A 14,100-nucleotide genomic window follows, 5' to 3' on the forward strand; every position below is an offset into this window, starting at 1 on the left:
GAGGGATTAGGGCTCTTGTAGCACAAGTGTGTCCATAAAATCTAATTTTTGGGTTTAGATGTCTGCATTTGGGCAGGAAGCCTGGGCACTTGCTGGCAGTGTGCAGAACCAGTGGAGTCTGAACAGAAGGGAGGAACCTGGCAGCAATTCATTTCAGTTTGTAAATCCTACCTAAGGCTTTCTCCTACATCAAATTCCTAATGGGCTTTGCCCTGGGAGCTTTCAGCAGCTCAGTGTGGTTTCTGAACTGGTCTCTGTACCTCTTGCATAAGGAGCATTGAGTGTCTGACATTCCACAAAGGGAGCTGAGCACTGTTGTTCAAGGTACTCAAGCACAGCAGTGTTGTATATGTGGCTCTGAATTCCTCCTGTTGGAACCCTTTTCCTTGGATGGTGGAAACAAAACATAAGAATAATTGTCATAGCTCAGTCCAAGGGATGGAAAAAACAAATCTGAATTCCAGTCACCTTACCAAACATTCATTTGAACAAAAATGGACCAGCTCCAAAAGAGAAGTGGGAAGGACAGAGAGCCTTTTTCCCTATGGACTCATTACTTTTGAATTTAGGAAAAGGAGAGATGGAACAAAGGTCCAAACATCCCAGCCTGTGCTCTTCTGCTTGGGTCAATAAAAGAACCCTTACTAGTAATGGCTGCTGGAGCCAAAGTCTGTTTAGCCTGTTCCTTACCAATGAGCAAGGAATTAATCCTGCACATAGATTTGTGCCTATTGACATGGGAGGAAAAGGTGCATGCTGCTAGACTTGGCATCATCTGTTCCTGAGGGTACTTCCACCCTTCACCTGTACTTGGGAATTCCACAGTGGTGAAGTCTTGTGTATGCCTGGACCTTAAATCCACCCAGCCCTGCCCCAGAGCCTTGGCCTGGTGTCAGGAGCTGTGCTACACTGTTTGAAGAACTGCTCAAAAATACAGCTCTGGGTTTAAGAACTCGAAGAAAGCTGAAATATTTTGTGAGTTGTGATTGTTCTTGGTCCTTTTAAGCCAAGGTGCAGGATCACAAGTGAGATGCTGAAAGCCTGTGAAAGTTTGGAAATTCTAGGAGGGAATTAGGATCTGAGCTGCAATCCCTGTGGCCAGGACAGCTTTTAGAAGCCCCTTTTCCCCATAAAGTTGCATCTTTGAAGTAGTTAATTTAAAAATAAAACGTTTAATATTCCGAACCACAAAGAACACTGAAGCAAACAAAGGCAAGTGGCTCTGCATGTAGTAGTCATGCTCGCTTTTGTAGCTCAATGGGATAATGTTTGTTCCCTTGAGAGGAGAAGGAAAGCTCTGAAGAGTATTTCTGAAACAATTCCCTGTCCTTAACAGCAAAGCAATGTTTAGGTTACAGCTCTGTTTGCCGGGTTTGTGCAGTTAAACGAGCGCATCTGCTGCGCACAGGCTGAGCTGGGAGCGCTGCGCTGGCTGAGGCTGCGCAGGGCGGGCCCGGGCCAGGATCCCGGCGGATCCCGGCGGATCCCGGCGGACCCCGGCGGATCCCGGCGGATCCCGGCTTTGGGGCCTGGATGCGCTCGGGCGCTGGGGGCCCCGAATCTTCCATCCCCGCCGCAGAGCGGTCAGCAGGGCAGGGCCGCGGGGTCGTAGTGGTCGAGCAGGCTGTGGGCGATGAAGCCGCGCTGCGAGTGCAGCGTCCCGCAGGGCCGGCACAGCAGGATCTCGCAGCTCGGGCACATCGGCCCGGGGCGCCGCGGGGCCGCGGGCTGCCGCAGCGGGCACGGCTCCTCCTGCGGCCGCCGGGAGCCCCTCCTGGGCAAACACCGGGGCCGGCCGTCCGCCGGCTGCCTCCTTCCCTGGGGGCTGCAACAGAGGCACAGAGAGGTGACAAAATACACCAGGCAAAGAGAGAGGTGACAGGCCGGAACAGCACAGAGAGGTGACAAAATACAACAGGCAAAGAGAGAGGTGACAGGCTGGAAGAGGCTCAGAAAGGTGACAGGCTGGAAGAGGCACGGAGAGAGGTGACAGGCTGCAACAAGCACACAGAGGTGACAATCTGGAAGAGGCTCAGAAAGGTGACAAGCTACAACAGGCAGACAAGCTCCCTGCACTCCTGGATGGCTGAGAGCAGCAATTAGTGAGTGATTTATTCATCCTTCCAGAGGCTGTACCCGTGACCCACTAGGAGTGGGTGCCATGTGTGGCCACCTGAAAAACCCAGGGATGGACAGCAAAAAGGAGAGTCTGGCTCTGGTGCTGGGGTGGCAGTGACAAGCCATTAGTTTTAGAGCACAGAATTATTAAAGTATCTTCATCATTTAAACAAAACCACACAAAAGAGTGGCATCAGCTCATGGGGTAGGAGCTTCAATATGCAACTCCTCTGAGCATGACTGGGCCATGAGCCTCGTGTGTTTGCATGAAGACAGGTTCCACAGAGCTCTGTGTCTGCCCCAGTGGTCCCCACATCAGCACAGAGGTTCTTGTCCCACTTGTGTGCACTCCTGCACACGGATGCTGGCCAGTAAAGCCTGTGCTGCACTGGCCTTGACCAGAGACAGGAGAGCTGAAAGGGAAGCTCACCTGATCAAATTATTTACCCTGCTGTTTAACCTACACAGCCCCTTACAGAGCTCATGAACAAGTGCTGACTGTAGAGATGATCTGGTTTGGCTACACCACTGAGAAAGTTCTGTCAGCCCTGATGGCTCGAATGCATTTGAAACCACTGCCATGCAGTGTGTCTGTAGAAATAGATCCAGTACAGTCTGAGGGCTGATTCTCTCTCCATTAACATGGAGTACCATGGGAGCTTGCTAGATTACTGTTCTTTTTTTTTTTTTTTTTTTTTCCTTTTAGCTTAAACTGGGGACAATTCATATTTATCACTTACAAATAAGGATCAATGTTCAGAAAACGTAATTTTACTGTTTTGATTGTATTTCCCTGCCTCCTGAATGCACTCTTCAGTGAAATTATGAACAACAGAGAGCATTTGCAATAGTAATTCACTTCTTGGATGTTTGACTATGTTTCTGGTCCAGTTCCTCAGCAGTGCAGCAAGAAAAATCCCAAAACCAAGCCCTTGGTATTAGTTGTGTTGCAATTAGATCAGTCTGAGGGAAAAATCTGGCTCTGAGGTTAATTTCTTGCTAGTGTATTTTAATCTTCTGTGCAGCCTGCAACCAGCTGCTGTGGCTATCAAGCCTAATGCAGTTAGCTGAGTAATTGTGGAGACTTGCGTGCACTTCCTGCTAAGACAGTAATTTCATGATAATTACCAAAGACAGACTCCTTTTAGGAGATCTGTAGGGAAAACAGCCCTTGGATGAGAAAAGACACTTTTTGGAAGCCCCTCCTGATCTTAGCATACGCTCAGTTTGCTTCACGTTAAGGAGAGCAATACCAGGGAGAAAGACCTAAGAAGAGAATTTCAAATCCCGTAAGAATGATTACAACAACTCAAAGCTAATACATTCACAAGGCAGTAAGCTCAAAATCATTTTTGCCTCTGCTTACTTTGGTTATAAATATGAGTACTTATTATTTACTTTTTGCTTTGTTTCCCTTTTTCTCCTTCTAACTCAAAAGAGCAAGTGTAAAGGGGCCATTGCAGGAACACAAGCATTAACTATGAATTTTAAGAAATTTAGTATAATTAACTTTGTTGAACAGTGATTTTTGCTACTGCCCATGCATTGACATTTTCCATTGCACCCCAGAATTACAGCTCTGGTGCAACAAAAGCTGCAGCAAAGTTACTGCTGGAAGCAGTGGGGCTGTCCCAGTGGCAGGGCTGGTGTGTGCTTGGAGAAGCAGAGATGCTGCCCCTGCTAAACTCTTGATGGAAGCATAGGGAGATGGATTTAAGATAAACACAGACATGCAAGACTTGGAGAAGTTAATTTCATCTCTAGTGCTGCTAGTGACTTAATAGTTTTCAGCTCAAGTTGGTTAATTAGCCTCTGTTTCCTCATTGTGAAACATTTAATCCAACAGAGGCAACAAGGTATCTGTGCCTCCTCCAAAGCTGCTCTGGAAATACAGAATTTCTTGTTTGAAAATGTATGCAAAATATAATCGTGGATGTACTTACACTTTATTCTTGGGAGACCCAGAGAAGAGGCTCAGTTGAGAAAATCTCTTCTTGAACAGCCGCACTCGCTTTTTCCGGCCGTGCTTCCCGTCTCCTGTGCCTTCTTCTGTGAGTTCCTTCTTTCCTTTGTGCCAGCTCATTTTATCTGTCATAACAGCAGCCCCTGCTTAGCTGGAAGCAGCAGTCTGAGTCTGAAAACCTCTGCTGTGCTGTGTTGTACCTGGTGAAGTCTGGATCTGCTGCTCTACAAACCTGAGAGGGTCCAGGTCACGCAGGAGCTCGGTGGAGATCACTGAGCAGCCACTTTCCATCAGATGAAGCAAATACCTGCTCCAAAAAATCCTGCAGGCACAAAGTGACTCTGGATAGTCTTGCTCTATTCCAGATGACTATGGAAAGTAGGCTTGGACATTACAGATAATGAGTATTTCCCTCTGCATGCTCTCTTCCAGGACTGAGGAGTTCCTTAAACTAAGAGTAGAGGCGGCTTGTTTGACAAGCAAGGAGCAGGAGCCAGGGAAACAGCTCTGTGCAGGGAGCAGAAGCAGTGAAATAAATGTGAGATGGAACAAACTCTGCTAGGCAAAAACCAGACCCCTGAAAAGATGAAGAACCAACTGGGGATTTTAGTTAAGGCTTGGAAATTGTTTCCTTTTTCTTTTGATAAAGCAGTTGATTAGCCTGCATTTCCGTGTTGCAATGCTTTGTCTCCAGGAATTACCCCTTTGGCCTCTCTGATCGAATTAGTCCCTGTGCTCCACATTTGATATTTGGTAATTGCATTAACTTTTGGTTGCTTGACTTGGAGGGTCATGTTCCCCCCTCCTCTCTCTGTTGTCTTGCTCCTGCTTGCTACAAATATTTTTCACAAATCTTCAAAACAAACCACATGAAGTTTGTAGGCTTAAAAACAAAATTGGCAACCATTTTAAACTTTTCTTCTTTTATTCTTCTTCTCCTCCCCCCTCAGCCCCTCCCAGACTTTTAGGCAGAATTCCCTGTACCCAGTTTTTTTCATAGGGACACACACAGGCAGGAGGGGCTGGGCCTCACAGTGCAAATGCTTGGCAGGATCATACCTGCAAAGTTTTCAAAATTTTCCATTAATGCACATTAACAAGGAACTGTAAATACCTTGAAGGAGCATAGAGCATCACATCTTGCTCCTCAGGCTTGGTAATGAGCCACCCAGGGTTTTAACAGAACCCAGGAAATTTGGACCTGGATCTCTCACAGAAATGGCAGAAAAGAAATTTATGAAAGGAATTACAAACACTTCACTGACCTGTAAAAGGAAACTAGCACTAATATGCTGTGAAGGAATGAATTGAAGTTGTGAGTGAAAAAAATTACTCACCCCACAAGCAGAGACTTGAAGTTTTAATTTGTGACAAAATAACCTGCAAATTCAAGACCCATTTTAGGTACACGGTGCTGGGCTGAAGCTCTGCAGAACAGACCCCCTGTGGCTAATAAAGTCAGCAATGGGGCAGGCAGGAAGGATCTGCCTTACTTCTGAGAAATGAGCTGCAAAGGCTGGGTCATTCACTACCAAATCCACTTGTCTAAAAAGTCAAGACAAGAAAAGGAGCCATTAGAAAGAAACATGTAAAACTTGGTGACAAAGGATTGAAGATACTTAGAACAGATCTTTTCTTAATTCTTTTAGAGAATAGTTATTGAAAAACAGTACTTTGGTCATGTATGGAATTTAATTTCTCTTTTAAAGCTGCATTTGTCTGGTTATGCTGAGTGTCCAGTGTCATAAGTTCTGATCATTTAGGAGGGGTTCCTCCTATACTTTGTTTAAATGCATTGCCAGATCAGATTTGAAAATGCAGCATTTGAATAATTGATTTATTTGCCTTGCTTTTCTTTTCTGCTTAAATCTTGTGAAACTTAATTACCATTGCTTCCTATAAACCAATTAATTGCTCTCACCCTTCTTATTTAGCACTAATAGTGTTTTGTTTTGTGAGCCAAAGTAACCAATAGCAGTGTTACTGTGGATGGCCCTGAGATTTACTCTATTGTAGGGGCAGTCCATAAACCTACAGACTACACGATGACTCTTCTGGATGGGGACCCTGCTTGCAGCTCTGCAAGCAAATACTCAGGTTTCCCTCAGGTGAAGATCATGTAACAGCAGTGCAGAACAGTTTCTGGTGTTTCTAATAATTTTCTAGTTATTAGCAAGCTCTAGCACCTGCAAGACTCCAGATGCCAGGACTGATTTCCACTGATGGTGGTTGTTGGTGGCTCATTCTCAAACATCCTCAGCAGTGTATTGGTGGCTCTGGAACTGCCTTCACAGACAACACTTTGCTTCAGGACAAAATACAAATTATGGATGAGGTAAAAAACCAACAGTTTACAAAGCAGAGTGATTGTTTTCCATACCCAAGAGGGGCAGGCTGAAGATGCAGGAAGTTTTTTTTCCAGAACTGGAGCATTTCCATAGCCATCCCTCCAACTGCACCAGCCCTGATCCTGCTGTTATTATCATACCAAAAGGAATAAGAGGGAAAATCTTTATGGCAGTGCAATCAGACAGGGCAAAAGATGCCAGACAGGAAGGGAGGTCTGGAGACAGGAAGGTACCTGAACAGCAACTGGGGGACAATTTCTCTGTGGCCCCTGGATGCAGATTTTCTGATTCAGATCTGTGACTTAAATGAAATTTAAGTTGTTTGAACTAATTCTGGTTGGGGTTTTTTTGTTGTTGTTGTTGTTGGGGGTGTTTGTTGGTTTGTTTGTTTGTGTTTTGTTGGTTTTTGTGGGGTTTTTTGCCACCACAGGGTGTCTCTGCATCTCTTTTAACAGCAAAGGCTTTGGTGGCCCTTAATAGTATTCTGCAAACTCCAGGGAATGTAGGACTAAAGGAAATGTCCCCAGGTTAGCTGTGGAATTCCCTCAGGATCCTGAGCCTTCTTGGACTGGAATGGTGATGCCTTCATTAGCTGGCAGGAAATCCTTTTTTTTAGCAGCTCCAGTGCAATGATGTTGTTTAATTTGGTTTGAGAATTCTCTGGTACCACTCTGGAGGAAGCTGTGGCCACATCATGTGGGGCACTGGTGCTCCTTCAGCTCGTTCTGTACTGTGCTCACAAGGTCAGGGGTATTTTCCCTGTAGTGGAACCCTCCTGCTAATTTCTGATTTCTAATTTTCCTGACACCCATCTCACCTTCATGCTTGTGTGGGTATTTTCTGTTCCCCTTCAATCAGGATTAAGCTGGCAAGGGAGTCAGCACAGACACTGCATCTTTCGCTCTGGATAGTTTGTATAATAAAACATTTCATTATGTTGGGTTTGGAGTATTCCATGTTTTTGGTGGGGATTTTTTTTGTTGTTGTTGCTGTTTTGGGGGGGTTTTTGAGTCTTGTGAGCTTTGGTCTAGCGTCAGCACTTGTTCCACCCTGCACGTAGTTGTAGTAATGACTGGAAGTGAGATCACAGACAGGGCAGAAAGGTCTGGTGGAAAGTCTCTCTGTCCCAGAAGCTCCCTGGCCTCACATCCAGGCATGACTTGGCACTTTCTCAACATTCAGAAGTGGCTTGGGTTTGAAGATGAAGGTGAGGATGTCCCTGGCAGCAGGTGGTGCCTGTGTGGTGCAAGCCTGAGTGTGGCTGCTGCCGTGGCTGCGTGCTGCAGGGGTATCATAAATAATCCAATATATTATATGTGATACAAATGCATCTTTGTCTAGGATATCTGGAAAGTAAACTCTCCTCAGGAGGGAAGGGTTACGAAGGAGTTCCAGATGAGGAGTGCTGAGCTAAGGAATCTGTGGGTGGATAAAGGTTGAAGGTAGTTGGGAATCTGGTAGTTGTCATCAGGGCGTAGCAATTGGATGAAACTCCATCTATACATAGAGAAAATACAGTTTGAAGTGTTTTCTACTTCAAAGTTTGTCAGGGCCAGGCTCTTTTAGGTGTGATATGTGAGCAAACAAAGAAGGCTCAAAGTGCTGTCGAAGTGACATTTGAATATTCATTCACACAGACAATTGGCTCCAGCACAAGAGACAGAACCACCCTCCAGTGCAGCAGGGATGAGGAGTCTTCAGTGCAGCGAGCAGGCTCTCAGGCAGCAGAGGAGAAGGGAGGGGGTTCCTGTGACTGTCACTCGGAGGAGTTCCATGGCTCCCCAAGGAGCTGGATCCCTTCAGGGCTGACAGCCCATGGCTTACATCCGGATCAGGCTGTGATAACATCTGAGCCTGCATTTGGGCAATAGCTGAGTGTCCTGCCGTCTGGGCTGTGGGTGCTGTCACACTCCCTGGCTACACGGTGCATGAAAACACTCAGCTGGTTGGTAACACGTTGAGAAATTGGGCTGGATGCCCTGCTCACTCCCAGTAGCTGTGGTGCTTTGCCTGTTGCTTTGAGGAACAATTCACGTTTTCCACATCAGAAAGCACAGATGATGACAGTGTTGCACTTTATTCCCAGCAGGGACCCCAAGATCTGAGGTCTAGATATTTAGCAAAGCTACTTGCCTTACCCAAATACCTGGTTTGAATGGCTGGTGCTGGCTGCCACTGACAGCCCTGGAAAATCAGCGGGGACAGCAACAGGTGAAACATCTTTTTCCAAGTGAACAAGGTATCATTGGGACAGCACAGTTTAATGCCACTTCTTGAAAAACCATACAGACTTTCCTATTCATTCACTCTTTTTAGAGCATGTGAAGGCCTTGGTTTGAGTGCAGAGGGGAACAGGTCCTGTTTCAGAGCAAGTTTTGTTCTTCCCAGGGGGATGGGGCATGCCAGGGAAGTGCTGATGTTCACGGAGGGTAAGGTTGGATGTCTGGAATGAGGTTGAATGTTAGGTGATGTCCAAGCCAGAAGGAAGGGCTGTACCTCATTTGAGACACAACCTTTCCAGAAACAGCTCCTGATCTGGTGGTTTATCTGTCTCTGGATTCGCCCTGTGGGTTTTCATCCACGAGTCCTCACCCGCGACAGCAGGGATTGAACAGCAGCACCTTCAGCCACCCTTCCCTTTTATAATTTTTTCCTTCTGGCGAGGAGAGGCAGGGGGAAGGTGGCTGGAGAAACGCCCGGCGGTGTTCAGCCCCTGCTGGCGCCGTGAGCCCGCTCCGGGGGCAGCCCCGGCGCTGCGCCCCGGGGGCGGCGGGGCCGCGGCCGCTCCGCTCCGCCGCTCCCGGCAGGAGGGTGTGGAGGGGGCACCTCCGAGCCTCGCCCCTGCCTCCTACCCTGTGATGCGAGGCGCAGGCATGCTCAGTAGCCGGTGCCTACCCCTCCTCTCCCAACAACAGTGCCTACAACAGTAGGAGCCGGCTGGCAGCAGGCGCGGAGCCGAAAGCCATCTTTGCTGGAGAGGGAGGCAGCGCTCGCCCCTCGCCATGTGAGTACGGGCGGGGCCCCCCTGTCCCCTCCGCAGAGCAGGGAGCCACCGGCGGGGCCGGGCACGGCCGGGGATGGCCACGGACCGGGGATGGTCACGGACCGGGGATGGCCACGGACCGGGATGGCCATGGACCGGGAATGGTCACGGACCGGGGATGGCCACGGCTCCCGGGGATGCCTCCAGGGCGGGGGCTCGGCAGGTGCCGCGCTCGGAGCTGCGGCAGCACGGCCCGTCTGCCCCGCCGCTGCTGCCGGGCACCTGAAGGCACGGATGGGCTCTGTCCGTGGTTATCCAGCAGCCCAGGGGGTTACCGACACGTTTCTAGTCGGATTCCTGCCGAACAGGGAGGGCTGGGCCAAGATCCTCAACAGGTTCGAGCCGGGGTTGTTCAATAGCATGAGTCACTCAGCGCTGCTGCTCCACAGCGAGCGGGTCCTGCCTGTTTGCAGCGCTTCATGGAATGCTCTCTCTCAGACGTCTGCGGTCTGATCAGCCCAGCCTCACCTTCTCCAGTGCCAATGGCTTCCTTCAGCACTGCCTGATAGTGATCTGTTCCTTCTTGTTCCCGTCTCTCCAAATACCTGTTCCAAGTTTTCACATGGAGCATTAATGGAAGCGTTAACGTTCTGTGCTGGGCGGTGATGAAACCCCCGAGGTCCATTCTGAAAGCAGGAGTGTGCTGGGTAAATAGGAATTGATCAGACCCCTATTCATTCACAAAAGGACTCGGGCAGCTGAATGGATCATTTACTATTGCCTCAATTCATTGCTCCTTCCAGGGAGCTTAAGGGAGAGCCCGAGAAGATGTCTCAAACAAACAATCGTTTGTGTTGGCACTGGGTGATCTTGTGAGAGCTGGAGCTTGGTTGGTTCAGAGAACATGAGAAGTGCAGACTGTCTTGGAAATCTGTGATTAAGTTACTTTTAAATTATTTCCAACAACCAAGTCTTCTTCAGGAGGCATTTTCAAAATAGAGTCTATAATCACATATTCTGAAATGTTCGGTTTTGTCTTTATTGCTGTTTCCTAAATAATATCTCAGACAAGAAGCTCTTGTTCATGTTGTCCAAAATATTTCCAAAGCAAGGAACTCCTTGAAAGTGAAAAAAACAAAACAACTTTCTAATAGAAGATTCCTTATGCAAATCCCAAAGTCTGTCACTAAAGCCAGTTCATTGCAGGCTCCTGTTGCCTAGCTGTGTTTCTATTGAGCCAGATGATGACATCAAACACTTCTATTTGTATGTGAGCTGTTCTTCAATGATTAATATATGAGTTTGCTGCTGCAGTTTTATACAACCTGAGCTGTTCGGACACTAAGCAATAATCAGATAATGTTTAACATAACCTGTGTATGTTTCAGTCTTGGTGCATGTAGGTTTTCATGAGAGCATTTGTAGACATGTAGAAAAGTAGAAAGGGTGATCCTGATATAACTTGGTCTGTACTTCTTCTGTAGGGGCTTTACACCAGACTCTTGACTAAGATTAGAGGAAAACAGGAGTGCAGTTTTTGTCTAATTTGGCCAAATTTCAGTTTGAAATCAAAGGAAACCAAGAGGAACAAGCAGCTCGTCATTGGCAGTGTCAGTTGGCTTCTGTTCCAGTTATTGTAGTGAAACCTTTCCTTTGAACATCTCCATGAATGTCATGTCCCATAACTCTGAGTTACTGATGAACAGCAGAGGTGCTTGTGGGTTACAGCAGCAGCTGGAGTTCCCTGGCTGTCAGAGCCAGCTGCTGGGAGCAGCCAGCACTCTCTGCAGCTCCCTTTTCCTGCTGTTCCACCTGTGGGAATACCGGGCTCCTCCTGTGCCCGCCCAGACCTGCAGGGACACACTCACCGTGCTGTGACCTCACTGCTGGGATAAAGCCCTGCCTGGCCAGGTGCCAGCCCCACCCAGCCCGCTGTGCTGTCCCCTGCTGCGGGGACTGCTCGGGACGGGTGCCGTGGGTGTGCCCAGCTATGCCCAGAATGCTTTCCCAGCTTCCAGCTTAGGAAAGGAAGACACCTGGGGAGTGTCTGAACCTGGGGAGACTTATTTGTATTTCATGATTGCCAGGACAAAACAAAGCTGTGTTTTGTTCCCTCAGTAAGGTGTGCAGTTGCTCAGTTTGCAGTGTCCTGGGGTGAGCAGCGCTGCACTTGGACCATGCAGTGTGTGGGGGCAGCTTCCTGTTGCATTGGAGCTGACAGGAGCAGGTTCTGCCTGATCTCACTCTTGAATTGGAAGCAGACAACAGTGTTCCTTATTCACCATGTTTTCTGTGATCCCTGGTTGTGTATCACCCCAGCAGACCTGCGTGGTCCACATCAGGTGGGAACCTCTCCCTGTGGCCTCTCACAGTGAGCACAACCCAGGGCAGGTGAGATCCATTCAGGTAACAGACAACTTCCACCTTTATCAGGCAGAGGAGAGGAAGCTGTAACATCAAAAGGTTGAATGAAAGGAGAAGGACATAAAAGGGATTTAAAGCAAGAACAGAGAAAGGTTAGACTTGGCAGTACAGCTGGAAAAATTGTTCTGGGTGTGAGGAAGAGCACACAATCTCATTTGGAGAAGATGTGAGAAGCAGCAAAAGACAAAATGGTGCTCAAAGTTGAGGTGCTTCTGGGCTTTGTTCCTTACTGGAAAACAGGCCAGCAGCAGCAGGTGGAGTTACGGATTTGCTATGTTTACAGTGGTCGCAGCTCAATGGGTAATTCTATACAAAGGAGCTCAAGGCATCCTGTCATCTGTTGTTACAGCCAGGTCAGTGACCAGACAGCAGGGTGCCTCTGATTGCATTAACCCAGCACTAATGGGCTCCATTGCAGGGGACCACGTTTGTGAGATAAGCAGCAAGGCAAAGCACCTGGCTCTCCCCGGGGCAGAATTGTATCTCATTCCTTGGGTAGCAGTTAGAGCTTCCTAAAAAAAATTCCTTGTGCCTATTTTAGAGCAGCAAGGAGGGGACAGGTGGGATTAAAATGGTTCCAGCAGCAGCAATGAGTCTGTTCTGGTTGAATGTCTGTTCAGTTTCTCTGAGAAGAATGTCATGACTATTGCGTCCTGTTGTTTGTAGAGCAGTACTTAGCCCTGCTATAATGGGCATAATTTTATGAAACTTGTCAGGCTCTCCCTCTCATACTGATCAGCAGAGACAAACCATTCAGTGTAATCCTCTTCACAGTCCTGATCCACTGCTTTCAGGGAGTTCAATGCCTTAGAAAGTGCATGCAGCCACTGCATGGCCAAGGAGAGTCCAACAAGCATGAAATGGAGGGATACACGTTCTAGGAGGTGCAGCTGTTCCATGCTGTGTCTGTGTTCCCCTAGAAATATATTCCACAAGAGCTCTGGAAATCCATTGTGCAGGAAGAGGTGAGTCCCCTGGAGCTCTCAGAGTTTGATACCTGCTGGGCAGCTGCCTCAGACCCAGACAGGCCAAGGTCAGGAGTGGCACTGGCTGAGTTGTCCCTCCTCCCTGCAGCCTGACAGAGGGACTGATGGCTTGAGGCTGGTTCACACAACCATGGCTGTGGAGGGGTGGGCTGGTCTTCTCATTCAAGGGGTGTGAAAACAACCAGGCTGAGTTATAAAATAATATAAATATAATAGAGAAATAACCAGGCTCAGAGCAGCAGGGCTGTGCACATTGAAATAGGATGTCAAGAAGTGGAAAGCCCCCCATTTTCAGCACAGTTCTGTCCTGACTTGTGTGCTGGTTCTGAGGCTCACAGCTCTTAGTAAGAGCCTTGAAGTAAGGGTGTAAGAATAGGAGCTGCTGCCTGGAGGCATCACCAGAGGGATTCATTGTTTTATTCATTGTTTGTGTCCCCCGACTCGCTCTCTTGGGGCATCATGCAGACACAGATCACCTTCATGTACTGCAACAGAAATAAATGTTTCCAGCTCACATCAAGTGTTACTCCTGATACATTCAACTTGCCACTTGAAGTAAGGGTGGCCCAAGTAGGTCATAAATCTTTCCGATATTTGGGTGTTGAGTGTTTGAGAGTGTGGAGATCAAGTTGTGTGGTGTCTTGGCCAAGGAAGTGATCTCAGAAAGGGAACTACTGGGAATGATATGTGACAAGCACAGGCAAAGATCGTGTCCTAATAAAGATCGTCCTAATAAACATTCTTCCAAACAGGCTCATATGAAGCAGATGGAACCCAAATACACGTACTTTGGTGGTCCCTTCCCTGTGACTTAGCTCCCCTTAGTTCTGCTGTGCATCAGCCACAGCTTGCTCCCCTTGTCTCCCAGGCATTTTTCACAGATAGCTCCAGCTGTGGAGTGACTCACAGGACATGGAGAGTGGCTCAGCAGAAGATGAATTGGTCTGGCAGAGGAGCACTTCTCCTTTCTTAGGAGCTATTTCCATAATTAATGTCTTCCTGAAGAACAAGTGATCAGGCTGTAGAGCACCAGGCAAAGGCATGTTTGTGTGCACATGTGTACAGAATGTTCCTGGTGGGGGCATGAACAACACGCAGGGCTGAGGGGAGCAGAAATGGATTCAATATCCTCCCTCTCCTTGACTGCCACTGGGCTTTCTACCAAGTAGCCACATCCAGGGAGAAAGAGTGGCAAAAGGAGAGAGCCAGCAGTCCAACAAACGCTCAGTTCTGTACATTTGAGTGTTGATCACCAGACAAAGAAATCAGAAATACTGA

General features: G+C 48.0%; 1 protein-coding gene across 2 annotated transcripts in view; it reads left to right on the forward strand.

Moving 5' to 3' along the window:
• Positions 1–9,138: 9,138 nt before the first annotated feature.
• LOC134555939 (vesicle-associated membrane protein 2-like) overlaps positions 9,139–14,100 on the forward strand; it is a 59,813-nt gene continuing 54,851 nt past the window's right edge. For both annotated transcript variants that reach the window (XR_010081527.1, XM_063408035.1), the window contains exon 1: positions 9,139–9,433. Coding sequence is in view for 1 of the 2 variants with exons in the window: in XM_063408035.1 (XP_063264105.1) it covers positions 9,432–9,433 (2 nt within the window). In the remaining variant the exon portion in view is untranslated. The remainder of the gene's footprint in view (positions 9,434–14,100) is intronic.

The sequence above is a fragment of the Prinia subflava genome, chromosome 11 (genome assembly GCF_021018805.1).
Source record: "Prinia subflava isolate CZ2003 ecotype Zambia chromosome 11, Cam_Psub_1.2, whole genome shotgun sequence".
In the NCBI taxonomy this organism is placed as follows: Eukaryota; Metazoa; Chordata; class Aves; order Passeriformes; family Cisticolidae; genus Prinia; species Prinia subflava.